Below are 19,669 nucleotides of genomic sequence, written 5' to 3' on the forward strand. Positions count from 1 at the left end.
AGCAAAATAAAGAAATCCCTGAAATCCCATCCCCTGCAGTTCCAACAGTTACCTACTTTCATTGGGCTTCCCAAACTGTCTTCTGTTGTTTTCATTATTTTTTTTAATCTGGGGCTTCAAAAAACACCATAAAACATGCCCTTCCTGGTTGCAGTTTGCAGCATGTGCTATTAACTGCTAATCGGAAGCAGACTGTGATGCCATTAGCAACTAAAGATGAAGAGTGATTGTGGTTGAAGGCATCACAGCAACACAGAACATTAATTACACTAATTAGGTTAGCATTCAGGCAAACATTAATGATTTTCAAAGGCATCACAGTGCAATTTGTAGAGCAAACTTACAGCAGTGAGCATAATGTAGTCAGCAGGTTATTGGTGAGTATTACAACTTTATTTTGGGGGATTTTAGAGAGGGAGCATTACTGGAAGTAAGGAGAAATATTGAATTTAATATAAGATAAAATACCGAATTAAAATAAGCTTACAGTAAAATATATATTTTTATTTTTTATTTTTCAAATTAAATTTAAACATGAAATGATATTAGATAAAGAATTATGGCACTGTTAGTTTAATTATGTGTGTGTTACCCTTAATAATTTTCTCCACTTTATTAGATTTATATACACATTACTTACTTTATTCACTTTTCTAATTAGTTACTTATTTGTAAATCAACCTTGAAAATAATAACAAGGAGGATGTGAATTAAGGCTGAATCACCCACATTTGTTCAGGTGTAAATCCCATTGAATTCAATGGGGTTTACTCCCAGGTACGTGGAGTTAGGATTGCATCTTTGGTCAAACTACTTGGGTTGGAAGAGAGAAGAAACAGAAGGGAAGGGAATGAAGATGAATTGGAGGGGGTTAATGAAATGAAAAATGGAGGAAGGAACTAAAATATATAATAGAAGCAGTTGATTTTAATTAAAATCTAATTTAAAAATGCTAATCTCTCCCATGGCCATGCCCACTTTTCTTCAATGACCTTGGCCATGGCCACTATACCATGCAGCCACGGAGGGTAGGTCATTGGTCAGTGTGGCCCTTGACCCAAAAATAGTTGGCCAATGCTAGGCTAGAGAAACTACAAACAAGACATTACATGAGTAACTGTGTGCAAATGAATAGATATAACCTGCTATATTCAGAAAGACTTACTACAGTAGAACCTTGCTATAATGTGGCTCGGTGAACCGCAGATTTGGATATACCACAGTATGATGATGTTTCCTGAGTAAAATACTGTTTATAGAATGCAGCATTTGTTATAATGTGGAAGCCCTATAATGTGAGCATGTTCTTTGTCCTCTGACCCCCACATTATAGTTCTACTGTACTTACACAGGATTACATTATATTTTATTCTTTTACCTCCCTACCCTCCCTTAATCAGTGATCTTTTTGGCAGACTGACTCCCTCAAACATCAAAATAGCAACTGTGTCAATGTTTTCCAGTGATACAGGAAACTAAACTAAGGCATTGCACACAGCATCCACTAGCTGGCTTCCTCTGTGAGCATTGCACTACTGGCAGGGCCTTTCATTTTTTGATCTGCCAGTATTTTATTTTCTATAGACTTTAGTGGAGCAAGAAAATCTTAATAATTCTTGAACCACTGCTCAAAGCTTCACCAAACTGATGCAGGGCTGCCTTTCAGGTGAATAAAGAAGATCAGTAGTTTTCCATAGGAGGAATGCCATCATGCTGGATTATAGCTCATCCTATCGTCCAAAGGCAAGAATGTTTCTGAAGTCAAGACTAGGGCGTCAGGCCCCTCCCACTCTCCAGTTCATTCTTGCCTTTCGTCCCTGCAAGATCTTTAGCTAGTGACTAGATAAGTTTTTTGTCTTTGTGTGATAGAGGGTGGAGTTTTGTGTACGTTGTTTCGTCTCGTTCCTTCCCTTTGTCTCATCCCTTACCATGGTTTGTGTGTTGTGTGTCAATTTCCTTGTCAATTTCTCGTTTTCCCGGGGGTGTGTTTTTTACTCCCAAACTACAGAGACCGCGGCTGCGGTCTCTTTCCTCAGCGGGGCCAGGAGCTGCGGCGGCAGCCTCCGCCCCCCCCCTTTTTTTTGTTCTACCGATCCTCCTTTTGTGCCCTGACGATTAGGAGCCCGCGGCTGCGGCTTCTTTCGTACTTTATTTTCTCCAGTCCTTTTGCCATTTCCCCTTGTGCCTTGACGATCTGGAGCCTGCGGCTGCGGCTCCCTTCGTCGTTCATTTTTACGGGCGGCGCTTCATTCGCCCGTCAGGAGCTGATGTCTGCGGCTCTTTGCCTTCCCCTTTTTTAGCGACTTCTCTTGTTTGGGCTGCCTTGTCTCTCTCGATCATCTGCGGCGCTTGGTTCCTTGCGGAGTCAGTCCCTTCAGCCCGCGGCTGCGGCTTGCCTGTTGGCCGATTCTCTTCGGCTTCGGGAAGTCCGCTAGCTGTCCTGCCTCCTTCACGAAGTCTTTTTCCAGGCTAATTTTTTCAGCCGCGATTACCTTCTTAGTCCCGCGGCTGTATTTCTACCGTGGGCAGTTCCATTTTTACAGTTAAAATTTTTTCCCACCTTGCTCATTTCTTCATACAACGGTTGTTGCTGGGCAAAGTATCCGTCATTTTTGTTCGAATTTTCCAGCTCTTTTTACGGGCGCCATTTTAGTGGCCGTTTTTTCCCGTCCCTTTTGAGAACCCACTAGTATTACAAAAGGGGATTTTTTTTCCTTCACGGGTTGGGGCTTGCAGAGCCCAGGTTCTTGTCAGCTCCCTCTGTGTGATCTGCTCCCTATGTGCTGCAGATAGGATTTTTACCTCTACATAAGTTCCTTTACCACCCCCATCTCTGAGGCTGACCCTGGCAACCACTGGGTTACTGTGGCTTTCTACAATCACTGCAACTACTGTGCACATGTGACTTTTCATCAAATTTACTAATACTGCCATAACAGTGCACCAGGCCACCTGTTAGTGCGCAAGTCTATTGAAAATATACAAAGCTATTTGGACTATACTGTGCAAGTTGTGCAATATCACCTTTCCTCCAAGTGTACATTCTGCCCCATCGTGACAGTGTACCTACCATCAGCCAGTGCATTCTGCCCCAGTCGTGTGCCCCAGTCGTGTGCCGTGTACTGTGCATGTTCTAAGACTGTTCATAGCATACATTCTGCCCCATCGTGGCAGTGTACTTTGCCATCTGCCAGTGCATTCTGCCCCAGTCGTGTGCCGTGTACTGTGCCTGCCCGGGTCTGTGCATTCTGCCCCAGTCGTGTGCCGTGTACAGCTACCCTTATTATCTATATGATGGCAGAACAGTCAGAGACAACCCAGGCAACCAAGCCGATACAACAGCCTGTGACAAACCAGATGACCAAGCCTAAACCTCCTAAGGCGGTCAAACATAAGCACTCTAAAGCGGTTGCCAAAACCAAACAGCCACAGCACAATCAAGCGGCCCCGCTATGTCTCTGTTCCAGTGCCAGAGGACTCAAATCATGCACAGTTAACTACTCTCTTTCATTCTCCTGCGGCTTCCTCTGATGAGGAGGACTTTCCTGGATTTCCTGTACAGCCAATGTCCAGCCAACCCAGAGCTTGCTCTTCTTCACTACCTGTGGGGCCGTCTACAGTTCCGCCTATCCAAGAGCAACCATCTACATCTCCGGGACTACAGCTTTCCCACGAGTTCATTACACAACTTCAGGGCATGCTGTCCTTTTTTACTCAGAGTCAATCATCTTCACAACCTCCCGCTATCCCTCAACACAGCGGGGTTCAAAGTGTACACAGTGAGACAAACCCATCAGGTTCTCCAGACCCATTTGACGTTACCAGGGGCAGGTTCGTTGATGACGCCTCTTTTGATGCAGAGTCCGCATTCGCGCTGCAAGACCAAGCGGACGAGTGGAGTGACCATTCGGAACCAGAGCCAGAAACCTCCTATCGCCTCTTCGACTCTCCAGATTACCAGCCCCTGGCGCGCAGAGTCTTGAACGCCCTTGGTCTTCAATCCACTCCAACTGCAGCTTCCACTCCCGCTTTAAAAGGGGCCAGGGTATTGAAATCCCCTACGCCAGCTGAAAACTTCCTCCCTGTCCCAGACCCCATCGCTAAACTGGCCAAGGACGAATGGTCCCACCCCTTACAGGCACGCCGATTTAATAACATTGCGGACAGACTTTATCCTTTGGCCCCGGACTTTTCTACCAGACTGGCTGTCCCTAACATCGACGAGCCTATTTCCAGTTTAGTTTCCAGGTCCCTCTTGCCGAGGGAAGGGGACTCTCATCTAAAGGATGCCACTGAACGGAGACTGGACTTTGCTTTACGCAAGACCCATGAGGCCATCGCCTTTTCCATGCGTGCATCCACATCTGCCTCTATTTTCACCAGGGCAGCGATGATGTGGTTAGACGACCTCATCGAGGACCACAATCCAGATCCTGCCTCCCTGCGCAGATCGCTACTAAAACTGCGTAAAACAGCTGCTTTCGTGGCCGACGCCACCTTGGACGCGAATCAACTAGCAGCACGCGCCCTGGCGGCTCAGATCATTGCCAGACGGACCCTCTGGCTTCGTCACTGGCAGGCTGACTCTACTGCCAGAGTTAATCTTTCACGAGCACCTTATGCAGGCTCATTACTTTTCGGGGAAGAGGCATTAAGGGCAGTGCTTGTCGACCCTAAGGACACTCGAAAGCCTGTCTTGGCCACCGTCAAAAATGTCGAGCGCAGACCCTTTAGGCGTTTCTCTTCATATCGCATGTCTCAGCCCTTTCGGGGAACCTGGCCCGGGGGACGAGGCCGTGACTTCCCAGCATTTGACTTCCGCTCCACCAGAGGAGGCTGGAATAGACGTTTCCCCAGTAGAGGTCAGTACCAGGGCCGCAGAGGCTACTCAACGTCCTCATACAGGGGAGGGTCTCGCCAACGCAGACAATACTAAGGCAATACCAGTTGGGGGCAGATTGATTCTATTTGCCGAACTTTGGCTACCTCTGACTCAGGTCCCATGGATCAGAGACCTCTTTTGTTATGGATATGCAATTGAGTTCTGGGCAATACCTCCAAACAATTTTCATCCTTCCCCTTGTCCCAGGGCACTAGACAGGCGCTGCATCATGCAGACTGCGATACAGCACCTTTTGGACATAGAGGCGATAGAGCCAGTCCCCAATGCAGAGAGGTCGGAAGGGGTGTACTCCCTCCTATTTGCTGTGCCCAAATGCGATCTCTCATGGAGGGCGGTTTTGAACCTCAAGTTCATTAACCGTTTCGTAAAGTATCGCAGGTTCAAAATGGAATCCCTCCACTCCATTACAGACAGCCTGCAGGAAGGTGACTTCCTTGTCTCTATCGACCTAAAGGAAGCGTATCTCCATGTCCCTATTTGCACAGCCCACAGGAAATTCCTTCGTTTTGCCTTTGGCTCCCAGCACTTCCAATATCGAGCAATGCCGTTCGGACTCTCATCTGCCCCGAGAGTATTTACCAAGGTGCTACTTACCCTAGTGGCTTACCTCAGGCTTCAAGGGGTCCATATCTACCCCTATCTGGACGATCTCCTAATACGCGCAAGGTCTAGGGAGCTTACTCATCGTCATCTAACACTCATGCTCCATATCTTACAGGCCCACGGCTGGCTAGTCAACTTCGACAAAAGCCATCTACAACCAACCCAACGCCTGCAGCATCTAGGGGCAATGTTAGACACACTGCAAGCGACTGTATTCCTGTCCCCAGATCGCATCACCGCTATCACAGACATCGCAAGGTCTCTGATGCACAAATTTTCTGCAGATGTCATGCTTCTAGCCAGGGCTCTCGGAATGTTGGTATCCACCATCCATATTGTGCCATGGGCTCGGGCACATACGCGCCAGCTACAGTGGGCCCTGTTGCCATTCCAACATGACATTGCCAACTCAAACCATCGAGCAATCCCCCTGAGTCCCACACTGCGCTTGTCTTTCCGCTGGTGGACAAGGGTACAACATCTCACCCAAGGCACTCCGTTCAGAGAACCCCACCGGACTGTCATTACCACCGATGCCAGTCTCCTGGGTTGGGGAGCCCACTGCAACTCCCAGTTCGTCCAGGGAGTTTGGAACACAGCAGAACAAACTCAAAACATCAACTGGCTGGAATTAAAGGCTGTCCACTTAGCTCTGCTTCATTTTCAGTCTCTCTTCCACTTGGACCATGTCCTCATTCGAACGGACAACACGTGCGCCAAATCTCATTTAAACAGACAGGGAGGCACCAGGTCCAGACCTCTACAGAGCCTAGCTTCCATCATATTCGACTGGGCAGAACAACATCTGCAATCCCTCAAAGCAGAACATCTCAGAGGAATTTGGAATTTCACAGCAGACTGGCTCAGCAGACAAGTCTTTCCGGGAGAATGGAAACTTCATCCGACTGTGTTCCATCTTCTCCAGCATCGATTCGGCCCCTTCTCAGTCGACCTCTTTGCTTCCAGTCGCAATTGCCAGCTACCCAGGTACTTCGCTCGATACCTGGACACGACAGCGGAAGCGGTGGATGCTCTGTCATTGCCGTGGCCGGAGGGACTATTATACGCCTTCCCTCCAATACCACTATTAGCCAAAACCTTGCAGAAGGTACGTCGCGAGAGGGCACAGCTGGTTCTGATAGCACCATATTGGCCCCGTCGACCGTGGTTCTCGGATCTCCTGGCACTGTCGGTGACGGATCCCTGGCCACTCCCAGTCAGGCCAGATCTCTTATCACAAGGCCCAGTATGGCATCAGGACCCCAAGTGGCTCAACCTAACAGCGTGGCATTTGAACGGGGACATTTGAGATCGGCCGGCCTGTCAGACGCTGTTATTGACATTATTTTGGCCTCGAGAAGACCATCCACCACTCGTATATATCAGCATACTTGGGTAGCATTCTCCAGGTGGTGTCAGTCTCAACACATCGATCCTTCCAAGGCTACAGTACAACAAGTGCTGCTATATCTTCATAGGGGCCTCATGTTGGGACTTAGACCCAACACATTATGTCGACATGCGTCCACCCTGTCGTCCATTCTTTCAGTATCTTCCACTGACGCCCCTATTGCCTCACATCCGTTTATCAAACGCTTCCTTAGAGGCACTGCTCTACGCTCGCCGGCTGTAGCTCACCGTTTTCCATCATGGAGTTTGTCAAAGGTTCTACAGGCCTTACAACGTCCTCCGTTTGAGCCACTCAGGACTGTGGCTTTACGTCTGTTGTCTTTCAAGGTCCTGTTCCTGATTGCGATTACATCGGCGAGAAGAGTCTCGGAACTGGGCGCATTGTCTTCTGCTCGCCACCTCTGTGTCTTTCACAAGGATTCTGTTGTGCTGAAAACTGATCCTTCATTCCGTCCCAAGGTCAATTCAGTTTTCCATTGCAACCAGGACATTGTTCTACCTTCATTTTGTCCGAATCCTACTCATCCGCTCGAGAAGGCTTGGCATTCGTTGGATGTTCGGAGGGCTCTCAAGACCTACCTGTCCAGGACCCAGGATATACGACAGACTGAGTCTTTGTTTGTATCCTTTCATCCAAGGTCTATGGGGCATAAAGTAGCTAATTCCACCTTATCCCGCTGGTTGCGTGCATGTATTACCTTAGCCTATGAGTCCCTTAAGATTCCAGTTCCGCCTAGTATAACAGCTCAGTCCACTAGATCAGCAGCCACTTCGGCTGCTTTTGCTACTAACGCTCCTGTTGCCGATATTTGTAGAGCTGCTGTTTGGTCTACTCCACACTCGTTCATAAGGCATTATAAAATAGATCGTTATGCCTCTGCCGATGCCTCATTTGGCAGACGAGTTTTGCAACAGGTTCTTAATGACGACTAGTATGTGGGTGGTCCCTCCCGGTTATGGGCTGCTTTGGTACATCCAGCATGATGGCATTCCTCCTATGGAAAATGGACCATTGGTCTCACCTGAAGGGTGATTTTCATAGGAGAATGCCATCATGACCCTCCCAGTTGGAGGATAACTACATAATTTTTGGGATGGTTTATATATTACAGTTCGTCATTATATTATATTATATTACATTAAATTTTAATTCTCTAGTGAAGTCAAGACTTCTATTACTGTTTTCGCTAGGTTAGAGTCAGATATTATTAATGTTACTATTATTATGTTATGTTCTTGCTGCTAGGCCCGTTGGCCTTTTTTCCTGCATGTTTAGATATATCTCTTTGGACTCGCTGCGAATGAACTGGAGAGTGGGAGGGGCCTGACGCCCTAGTCTTGACTTCAGAAACATTCTTGCCTTTGGACGATAGGACGAGCTATAATCCAGCATGATGGCATTCTCCTATGAAAATCACCCTTCAGGTGAGACCAATGGTCCATTTTCCCCCAAACTGGAAAGAAATACATGATACGCTTTTTCAGAAAATCAAGAAAAAGGCTCAACTTTCAATTTTCAGCACTTTTTAACTTGCTGTATCTCTGGTATATTTTGGCAAAGCAATTTGAAATTTGATAAATTCATAGACCTCATCAGGTAGATTGTATACCATGTTTCAAATTATTAGTTCAACAGATGCGATTTTATAAGCAACAGAATTTTGAGTGTTACAATGGTGGAATCTTGTTTTTGCTTCTCGTCTTAATTTGCCATGCTCCTGTAATAAATAAATAAAATTAACTATAGGGCTGTTTGGATGCCTCTTAAAATGAAGTTTACCCTAACTTATCCTGAGAGAGAATATCACTATAAAGCTTTCATTTAAATATTTGTGTATTGAAAGATATTAGGCCCTTCCTTTTTGGAAATAGAATGTATTTTCTATATTTTAAAAACCTTGCATCTTTTCAGGGACTTAAAAAACCCTACAATCCTATTCTTGGCGAGACCTTCCGTTGCTTATGGATTCATCCAAGGACAAATAGCAAGACTTTTTACATAGCTGAACAGGTATTACCAAAGATATTTTCTTTGAATAACTAGCAGCATTTATTCAGGCTTTATTTGTGATATCAAATCAATTAAGATGGCCAGAAGAGAGCTCAGCATACTAGTATCCTAATAATATCATAACATTTCCATTTTAGCAGGGCGTTTCATTTTATCTTTTTCCCTTTCCCATTCCAGAGACATCAGGTGGGTTGTATTTATCATTATTTTAAGCTTGAGGCTCTGGCATATGAGCTTAAAAGGATGAATGACAGTTTTCCAAGTCACTTGATTCAACTTCTAATGTGCAAAAGGTACACAAGCTCCTGCATCAGAGGGCCAAACTAGATATTTTGAGGGAATGAAGGTCATTTGCAGAGAAGAAATTCTGCAATGTGTGGGGGAGGAATTCTCTTCCCAATTCTAGTTATTTGCAAAGGTTATTTCCTCCAAGCTGGGCTCCAGAACTAGAATTGAGCCCCAGGTGAGGAAAACTGGGGGGAGGGGATTTGTAGGGTGAATTAAATGCTAAAAATGGTTATAACCAATGGAAAATAAGCTCATTATCAAAGGGAAGATATTCACCAAATTTAAAGATTAGTCTACAGGTCAGCAACAGGGGAAAGGTTAAGGATCCTTTCCCTCATGCATACCCTCGCCTGTATGTGGCCCCTGCATGTGGGACTGGTACCATACCTTTGCTAAAAATGTCTGGTTTGGTAGTGAAGCTCACCACATGTATCCATGAGGGAGCTGGGATCCCCTTTATTGGAGTGATTAAGTGCTAGCTACAGCCAAAATGTTTTGCTACCAGGATCCAAAGGATTGGCTGACAAATACATTTACATAGGACAGCCATTTTATGGTGGAAGGCCTTTCAAACTTGGGATATCTATAAAGCATATTTTCCCAAAGAATCTTCATAGTACAGGTTAGACTGATGAAGTCCCATTTGTGCCTTCCCATAGACACCACTGTGAGAACCGGGTGCTGTACTAGGTGGGCTACTGGCCTGATCCAACAGGCTCTTCTGTTCTTCTTACTGATGGCATTAATTCCAAAACATTCCATGTGGCATTGTAGATATCTCCTTAAAATATCAGCACAAATCTCTCAGCCAACTTTTTCCCAAGGCTTTGTTGAGGATAAATTTGAGGTTCTGATATGCTAGGTTGATCTTGATGTTTTCAAACCCATGAACAAGTTTCATAAGATTTGATAATGTGAAGGCAGGAGTTGTGGGGCTACATCTGTCTATATGTAATCAGCTTACTGAGAACTGACTTATGAAGTTTGAGAAGAACTGTTCTCTGTATTTGGATGTGACCTATTTATATTTCCCACTTTTTGTTAAAAATCTCATGTGATAATTCTCAAATTATTTGGGCAATATGTGAATTTTCCTTTGGAAGATATATGAGTATCCCAAGTTTGATGAGTTTTCCATAATAGATTATTAATCGATTTTATGAATGGAATGCTAATTCAAGGCCAAAATAAGAAACAATGGTTAAAGAAAGATGGTGACCCAAGTCTAGTAATAAAACTGGTGCCTGAAATGCAATGGCTAGGTGTGTGCATGTGCGTCTCAGTCAGAGTTCCCTGCAACTATTGGTTGTTACTTTCCCTTTAACAATAAGCCAGTTTTCATCAGTATTAACCAAATTTTTAGCTGTTGAAGGTTTCTAATATTTAGCTTAATTATGTAAAATTATGTGTACGTAAGTACCTCCAATAATTCTTTGATAGATAGTTGGATATTTAATTTATATTCTGCCCTTCCTCCTGAAGGAGCCCAGGGCAACTCCTCCCAAATGAGCACAGTGAATTACACACACTTGCACGGTGATTCAGATTTAAAATTACAGTTCTTCTGCGCCCATTTCTTGTTGCCACTGATTTTCACAACAGTTCACTTGCCGATATGGAACTTTATTGCTTTCAACAGGTCTCTCATCATCCTCCAATATCTGCCTTTTATGTAAGCAATCGAAAGGATGGATTTTGCCTTAGTGGTAATATTTTGGCCAAATCCAAGTTTTATGGTAAGCTCTTCAAATACTACATTTTTTTCCCAAATGTCTACAAAAATATGTCAATTTTTAATGAAGTAATTGTGTGGAGTTAATGTTTATGGAAACTAAGAATCAAAACTTGATGAAAGTATTGATGAAAATTAATTGAAATAAGTTTTCCTCCACAAAAAAGAGTGTCATAATACTATTCTTTTCAGTTAATATCAGTCTACAGGATGTTCTGTAAGGATACTATTTAGTCTGGTAAATCTTTTGTTTACTCTCTGGATGTTAACATTGTATTGTCTTTCAGGAAACTCATTATCTGCCATTCTGGATGGTGAAGGACGACTGATGTTCCTAAACAGAGGAGAAGAGTATGTAATGACCATGCCATATGCACATTGTAAAGGTAAAAATACCAGCTTGGCTTATCAGACAAGTCTCTATCCATCCTAGCTACCAGTCCTTCCCCTGCCCTCTGGTAAGCACAGACTGCTTGGGAATGAGGCAAAGTATGGTCTGACTGATTAAGATAAGAAATTACAGAAGAAATGGCCATGGTTTATTTATTTATTATTAAATTTATATGCTGCCCTCCCTTCCAGTAGGAGCTCACGGTGGCAAACAAAACACTAAAAACACTCTAAAACATCATAAAAACAGATTTTAAAAATATTAAAATAAGCATCTTTAAAAACATTTTTAAAAGTATTTATTGTATATTTATTAAATTTGTATCTCACCCTTTCTATTTTATTTTATTCACCACTGTTTCTATTTTATTCACCACTGTTCTTTTTTTTATTCAAACCATAGCTCAAGTGAGAAAAAAGATTACTAAAAGAGGACTACTGCTTCTTTGACCATGAGGAATCATGGATCAGAGCATGACCCAGTGTTCACAAAAATGTCCACTTTTATGGGAATTTGATCCTTTCCTAATTTGGCAGGCACATTCTGTCTGCTTGCTTTTACTTACAGATTTGTCAGCTTTGAATAGCACTTCTAAAATGCAAACGTCCTTTAATAAATATTTAGTTGTATTGCAATACATATTTAGTTGTACTGCACAAAAGCAATCTTTTAACTGTGTCCTATATTTCTTGTAAACCTCACTAATGGGGGTGGACATGATTGAACTTAATATATGCTGAAATCCTCCTAACCATTGCAAAAGTTAATCTTATGTGCAGAAAAACAGTCCTAATAGTTTGCATCATCTCTAAAAGAGGATTAGGCTTTGAGTGTCCAAGGAAAGAGAAATTGATAGCTGTAGGTCATTCTGAATTATGCATACTGATCAAATATTTAGGGGGGCATTCTCTGTATATCTATGGCACTGCTCTTCAATCAGATCTTGATGGACTTCAGATCCCATCATCTCTGACCATTGACCATGCTGTCTGGGGATTATAGTTGTAGTCCAACAACATCTAGGTACCCAAGGTTGAAGGGCCAGTGATCTAAGAAGTTTCAACATAACAGGATAATGAAGGACACTATGCTACATACAATGGATGGTAGACCCGTTAAAATCAATGTCATACTACTTTGTGCATTACTTAGTTGGATATCACTCAGTAGTAATGCATATCTGAATGTGTAAACAGTTTGAATTTCTGCAGAGAAGATAAAGCAGTAGAATAAATCAAAATCAGAAGTAGCCAATTTAAGAGCAGTGTTTCCCGTGAGGTCTTTGATTTTTTAAAGATTTCTGCTAACTCTGTCAATAAGATTCTTATTGTCTTATTAGAATAAAGGCTGTAGCCTTCAAAGAATTGATTGACTTATGTTTTGATGTGATGTCATTATATACTTATAGCTTCTAATCTCCCACCCACCCCAGTTTTGTTCACAGACGCCTGAGGGTTATGAGCCATTGATAGACTGTTGGCTATGTTGATGGATTTTCCCTCCTCTTATCAAGCTTGGTGTAAGATAATGTTGTTACTTTGTAACAAAAGGCTTAGTCTTTGATATATGGTCTCTTATGTGTAGAAATGGAAGCACTAAATGAAGGTAACAAAACTAGATATAAAATTATTTTTTTCTTACAGGAATTCTGTATGGCACAATGACTTTAGAGCTTGGAGGAACTGTTAGCATCACATGTGAGAAAACTGGATACAGTGCTGCACTTGAATTCAAACTAAAGGTTAGTTGAACCTTTTATAGGCACTAGATGATCTAATGTTGGAAAATGGGTAGAAACATTTTCCAAAATAGTTTCATAATGTTAAGTTAGGGTAACATAGATATCAGTCATACACTGTCATATGTTCATTCTATTGGCTCTACAGAGAAAGTGAGTTGTCTTTTATTGGCCCATTTTATCTTTTAAATGCTAGAAGCATTTGTGTGGTGGTTATGATGATCCTAGTAAATCATCATAATAAACCTTCCAATAGACTTACTTTGCAGTCCTGTGCACACTTATCCATTGAAGTCAGTGGGACATATTTCTGAGTAAATAGCACAATCTTAAACGTGTTACAGTATTAGACAAAAATCCACTCTTTAATCTGAAGAATTCTGCTCAAAAAGTTAGCTGTCCACCAAATAACAAATTATTAGTTGGTCGATCATACCATATACCTTTTCAGTATTTATTAATCAGCAGCAGATCATCACATAGCATTTATTTAGAAACTATGTAGATTAACTTGCAAATCACTATTTCTCCATTCATTTAAATCAAAGGTGGGGAACCTGTGGCTCTCCAGATGTTGTTGGACTCCAGCTGCCATCAGCCTCAGCCAATTTAGCCAATCATAAGGAATGACGGGAGTTGTAGTCCAGCAGCATCTTTAAGGCCATAGGTTCCCCACCACCAATTTAAACCAAAGCTAATAATGGTGTAGCTTAGAGGGAGTGCCACAGTTATTAGTTACACTAGTCATGTGTTCTGTGTACTTTCAGCATAATTTTTGTTTCATGCTTAATTTTCTTCAAATATTTATCATAGAAGAAGAGTGCAGTAGTTGATTCTACATAGTTCTGGGGGAATGATGACAGACATTATATTTGAAATAAGTTAGGCTGACACTTCACAAATCTCTTAGCAGCTTTTAGTGGCCTGGTTTGCATGTCACATTAAACAATAATTTAAAATAAACAATGGTTTAATGTGAACAAGCAGAATGTTGGTACACACTGCTAAAAAATTCCCTTGGTACTCATCTCCCACTCCTACTGCTGCCATGCTGCAGACAAAACATGCCAGTATCTGGCTTGTTGTGTCTTCCAGACCTGAGCTTTTAGTTTGTTTCTCACTGAACAAACCACAAGCAGTAAGCCAAGAACAAACCTTGGTTACCATTTGTGATTTGGAGAGGACAAACCATTTGTCCAGGTTAAACAACATGACAAACCACCCTCTAGCTTGTTTCAACTGCAGTACAAGAGGATCAAGGGGGAAGCACCATGGGAACTTTTCACATTTAAACCAAATGTTTTAAACTATTTGTATAATATGATGTGTGAACTGAGACATCATTGTATAACGTGCCCAAGTGCTACACAGCTTTCTCAAACAACTAATCTTTTTTCCTTTAAAATAGCCATTTCTGGGCAACAATGACAGTGTTAATCAAATATTGGGGAAAATTAAACTGGGAAAAGAAGTACTAGCTACCCTGGAAGGCCACTGGGTGAGTAGCATATTTGTGTTCAAATGCTAAATACTCTTTAACTTTTGTTTTATGTTTAATGAATTATGATACATAATGCTGATAACCATGACACATTCCCCCCCAAAAACCCCACTTTGATTGCCCTAATTTCTGTTCATATCTTGTACATTATCAGAGACCTGACCAAAATACAAACTACGTCTCCAAAAGTGAAAATTGTATATACATGCCAATCCAACTATGCAGGAGGAGCAGTAATGTTAATCTTTGCAAGCTTCCTTATCTTCTCCCAGCCTTACAAAGTGGGACTAATGGTTGTGAGCCAGGGGAAACGGAGCTAAGAATGCAGTAGAGCAAGCTGATGTCAGCACACATGATGAGTGTTACGACATTGAACCAATGAGACAGAGGAGAATTTAACATGGGGTGCCATTTTCTGTGGTAGTCCTCTTTATCTCATAACATGTAGTTCTATCCTGAGATCCAAACTATACTGGCCACTAGTTTGAGACCACAAAAAATGATTATTGACATTTATTTAATTTTACAATTATGTGTGTTTTCTGAATTCTGTCATACAGAATTTTGGTTGCAAGGGGAGAACAAAGGATGAAAAAAATGTCCTGGGAGTATGCAAGTGAGGGCAGATAAGAGGAAGATCCAGTAAGGTTCTGAGAGAAGAAGCTTTAAAGTGTTTTTAGTGCTTTTGTTTGCCGCCCTGAGCTCCTGCTGGGAGGAAGGGCAGGATATGAATCAAATAATAAATAAAATAAACTGAATCTTTACATTATAGATATTTTTTGGAGTGCTGCAATTTCTGGCAATTCTTGAGAAAAGGAAAAGGGGATTTATTGGACTATTGTATGTTTATAGAGGGGGGCAGGGAATATAGGCCAAGTATATTATCATAGAATAGTAGAGTTGGAAGGGGCCTATAAGGCCATCATGTCCAACCCCCTGCTCAATGCAGGAATCCAAATGAAAGCATTCCCAACAGATGGCTGTTCAACTGCCTCTTGAATGCCTCCAGTGTCAAAGTGCCCACTACCTCTCTAGGTGATTGGTTCCATTGCAGTATGGCTCTAACAGTTAGGAAGGTTTTCATGATGTTCAGTCGAAATCTGTCTTCCTGCAACTTGAGCCCATCATTCCGTGTCCTGCACTCTGGGACAATCAGGAAGAGATCCGGGCCCTCCTCTGTGTGGCAACCTTTCATGTACTTGAAGAGTGCTATCATATCTCCCATCAGTCTTCTCTTCTGCAGGCTAAACATGTTCTTTCAGTCTCTCCTCTTCCAGACCCCTGATCATCCTTGTTGCCCTCCTCTGAATCTGTTCCACGGCGGACACCAGAACTGGACACAGTACTCAAGATGAGGCCTAACCAGTGCTGAATAGAGGGGAACTAATACTTAATGCGATTTGGAAACTATACTTCTGTTTATGCAGCCTAAAATAGCATTTGCCTTTTTTGCAGCCACATCACATGGTTGGCTCATATTCAGCTTGTGATCAGTGACAATTCCAAGATCTTTCTCACATGTTGTATTGCTGAGCCAAGTATCCCCAGCATGTCCACAGCATTCCCACAGTCTACAAGGGAGGTTACCCGATCAAAAAATGAGATAAGATTAGTTTGGCAGGATTTGTTCTTCATAAATCCATGTTAGTTTCTAGTAATCACTGCATTGTTTTCAAGGAGTTTATAGATTGACTGCTTTATAATCTGCTCCAGAGTTTTTCCAGGAATTGATGGTAGGCTGACTGGTCTGTAGTTCCCCAGTTCCTCCTTTCTGCCCTTTTTGAAGATAGGGATATTAGCTCTCCTCCAGTCATCCGGCACTTCACCAGTCCTCCTCGGTTTCACAAAGATAATAGCCAGTATTTCTGAGAGTTTTTCAATACTCTAGGATGCAGTTTATCACGCCCTGCCAATTCCTTGACCATTTCTCTATCAATCCCAAGCTCCAATCCTGCCCCCTTCCACTTCATGTTTCCTGGGAGGGACATAGACCCTTTTTTGGGAGAAGACTGAGCCAAAGTAGGAATTGAGCACTTCTGCCTTTTCTTTGTCATCTGTGATCATTTTGCCATCCTAATTTGCTTAGCTGTGCCACCGTTTCTTTTCTCTGTCTTTTATTATGGACGTACCTGAAGAAAACTTTTTTGTTGCTTTTAGCATCTCTTGCTAACCTCAGCTCATTTTCAGCTTTAGCCTTCCCCATGCCATCTCTGCAATTTTGTGATACCTGCCTGTACTCTTCCTTTGTGGACTGTCCTTCTTTTCACTTCCTGTATGTGTCCTTTTTTGTTTTCAGGTCATCTCTAAGGTTTTTGTGAAGCCACATTGGCTTCTTCTGCTGTTTCCCCCCTTTTTCCCTTGTTGGAATTGCTTGCCATTGCACTTTTAGTATTTCCTTTTTTAGAAACTCCCACCCATCTTGGACTTCTTTTCTCATTAGGGTGGCTTGCCATGGAACCGTACTTACAATTGTTCTGAGTTTATTAAAATCAGCTTTCCTGAAGTCCAGGGTGCGCGTATGGCTACTCTCAGCTTTTGCTTCCATTAAAATAAAGAATTCAAGTATGGTGTGGTCACTTTCCCCCAGAGTTCCCGCAACTGTCACTTTATCCACCAAATCATCTCTATTGGTTAAAATCAAGTCCAGGATAGCTGATCCTCTAGTTGCTTCCTCCATTTTCTGTAGGAGGGGCCGTGTATGGCAGAATTTGTCTCCCAACAGATATCTTTTTTTTTTTACAATAATTTTTATTCAAATTTTCATAAAACATACAAAACAAAATCATAAAACATTCAAAGACAAAAAACAAAACAAAACAAAAATAATTAAACAAAAAAAAATAAAATATTGACTTCCCATTTGTCACAGATCAAATCAGTTATAGGTCTACAATATATAACAATCCTGTCTCTTAAATCATATTATAAAATCACTTTCCTCCAGTAGTTATCTTAATTAATCATCAAATCTCATAAACATTACTTTATTCTTTCCACAAAAAGTCAAAGAGAGGTTTCAATTCTTTAAGAAATATATCTATCAATTTTTCTCCAAATAAACATGTCGATTAATCCATCTCGTTAATAATTATAATAATCTTATTGTCATAACCATAGTCCAAATAAACATTTCGATTAATCCATCTCATCAAAATCTGTTAGGTTCAATAATTTCAATAGCCATTATTCCATTATCCCTATTAGTTCCATCTTCCATCTTCAATAGTCCTGTTAAGTCCAGTAATTTCAGTGTCCAATCTTCCATTATCAGTATTCCATAATAATCTTGCTGTCGTAGCCATAGTCATATAATAAGAGTCTGATGGGAATTTCCTCTATCCCAAATATTTTCTTGCCATCCATTCTGAATAAGTTGCTGAAATACTGTTGTAAAGTCATATCTCTGTTCTTCTTTTTTACAAAATGCACTGGCTCATCTCTTGAGAGTTTTTCCATTGTCACATGGCTGCAGTTAATTCCATAGATTTTCTCTATATCAAACTCCATCACGTCATTCCAGTCCAAAAGATTATCCAAGCCATTGATAACTTTATCTCTAATATCTTCATTAATTTCTTCAGAGATAACGTTAAATTCCAAACAGTAGATTTTATTTCTAAAATCCATAAACTCCAGATCTTTTTCCAATTCCACATTTGTTCCAATCTCCAGGGCTTGTATCTTCCCTTTATTTTTTCTTTTCTCATCTCTGATCTCATTCTCCTCTCTCACAGGATCCCCTATTTCTTTAAACTCCTGCGTCATTTTGCTCAGTTCAATTTTCAGCTCCTTACTACCCTGTCGCAGGGTTTGTTTCGTTATCTCAATCTCATCCATTATTTTCTGAAACATAGTTACTTCCAGATTCTCAGCCACTTTCTTGATTGCCATTTTTAAAACCACGAAAACAAAGCAAAACAAAAATAAAGAAGAACCACTTCTTATTTCAGCAACAATTGGGTTAATATTCCAGGCTTGATGACATCACAGTATAAACAGAGCAGCCTGCCTTATCTCTCTATGTTCAAGAATGCAAAACAAATTTAGTTCCCAGCATCAAAACAGTTAGTGGCGTCGTGAAGAAGCAGATTCGTCAAAATAAAATAGACCAAAAAGAGAATAGTCCCAGACAATATAATATTCCTCGGAATAGAAATCAGGAATAGAGATCCCTCTTCTGTTTATATCTTTAGAATGCACTTCCAGGACAGCTTTTTGCGACAGAAACAGAGATAAGCTGTTAATTTCGTGAATAACAGAGAAGAGTTATAGCTCACCCAGAAGTTGTCCAAAGCCGATCAATCTGACAAATCTCCTTTTGCTGCAACAATTTAAACCAAGTAAAAAAAATAATAGAAAGAAGGGTGCTTGCCTGTTAGTCCGTTCTCTCTTTAAAGAAAAGATAAACGTATCGCTTAAACAGATAGAGCTTGTTCGGAAGTCCGTCCGGCATTGTTGGCTGGACCTTATCTCATAAATTAATGAAATCCAGTCCTCCCAACAAAAACAGGCTTTTGAGGTTGATCTCTACGTTTCTCCCTGCCCGGGAGAAATTTCATCAGTCAAAAAAAAATGTTCTGACTGATTTATATCTGAATAAGCTTCTTTTGAGGCGGGAGCCCGTCCCAAAAGCAGGCACAAGCGAAGTCACCCTTCCCGGAAGTCGTCTCCCAACAGATATCAGGATAATTGAAGTCCCCCATTACTACTACATCATGCCTCCTCGAAACATTGGCAATTTGCTTTTCAAAAGTTACATTCTCGTCTTCTCCTTGATTGGGTGGTCAGTAGTAGACTCCAAGCACCACATTCCTTTCATTGCTTACCCCATTAATTTTAATCCAGATACTCTTGGTGGAGCTAACAAGCTCATCTTCCTGTATTTCCATGCAGGCATATATATTTTTAACAGATAGTGCGACTCCACCTCCCTTTTTATTCCTTATGTTCTTTTTGAACAAGTTATATCCTTCAATTGCTGTATTCCAGTCATGGGAGTCATCCTACCAAGTTCCAGTTATACCTATCAAGTCGTAATTACCCTCCTGAATTAAGAGTTCAAGTTCGTCCTGCTTGTTTCGCATGCTCTGCG

General features: G+C 41.7%; 2 protein-coding genes across 5 annotated transcripts in view; both read left to right on the forward strand.

Annotated features, from left to right (window-relative positions):
• OSBPL8 (oxysterol binding protein like 8) overlaps window positions 1-19,669 on the forward strand; it is a 181,921-nt gene that overhangs the window by 125,588 nt on the left and 36,664 nt on the right. For all 4 annotated transcript variants that reach the window (XM_061639701.1, XM_061639704.1, XM_061639703.1 and 1 more), the window contains 5 exons: window positions 8,829-8,927; window positions 10,855-10,951; window positions 11,235-11,333; window positions 12,982-13,079; window positions 14,485-14,574. In XM_061639701.1, the coding sequence (XP_061495685.1) occupies window positions 8,829-8,927; window positions 10,855-10,951; window positions 11,235-11,333; window positions 12,982-13,079; window positions 14,485-14,574 (483 nt within the window). The remainder of the gene's footprint in view (window positions 1-8,828; window positions 8,928-10,854; window positions 10,952-11,234; window positions 11,334-12,981; window positions 13,080-14,484; window positions 14,575-19,669) is intronic.
• On the forward strand, window positions 4,589-8,336 carry LOC133389968 (uncharacterized). Its single transcript, XM_061637805.1, has 2 exons — window positions 4,589-4,862; window positions 5,622-8,336. The coding sequence occupies exons 1-2, from the start codon at window positions 4,713-4,715 to the stop codon at window positions 6,813-6,815; spliced, it is 1,344 nt and encodes a 447-aa protein (XP_061493789.1). The 5' UTR covers window positions 4,589-4,712; the 3' UTR covers window positions 6,816-8,336.

The sequence above is a fragment of the Rhineura floridana genome, chromosome 8, assembly GCF_030035675.1.
Source record: "Rhineura floridana isolate rRhiFlo1 chromosome 8, rRhiFlo1.hap2, whole genome shotgun sequence".
Lineage (NCBI taxonomy): Eukaryota > Metazoa > Chordata > Lepidosauria > Squamata > Rhineuridae > Rhineura > Rhineura floridana.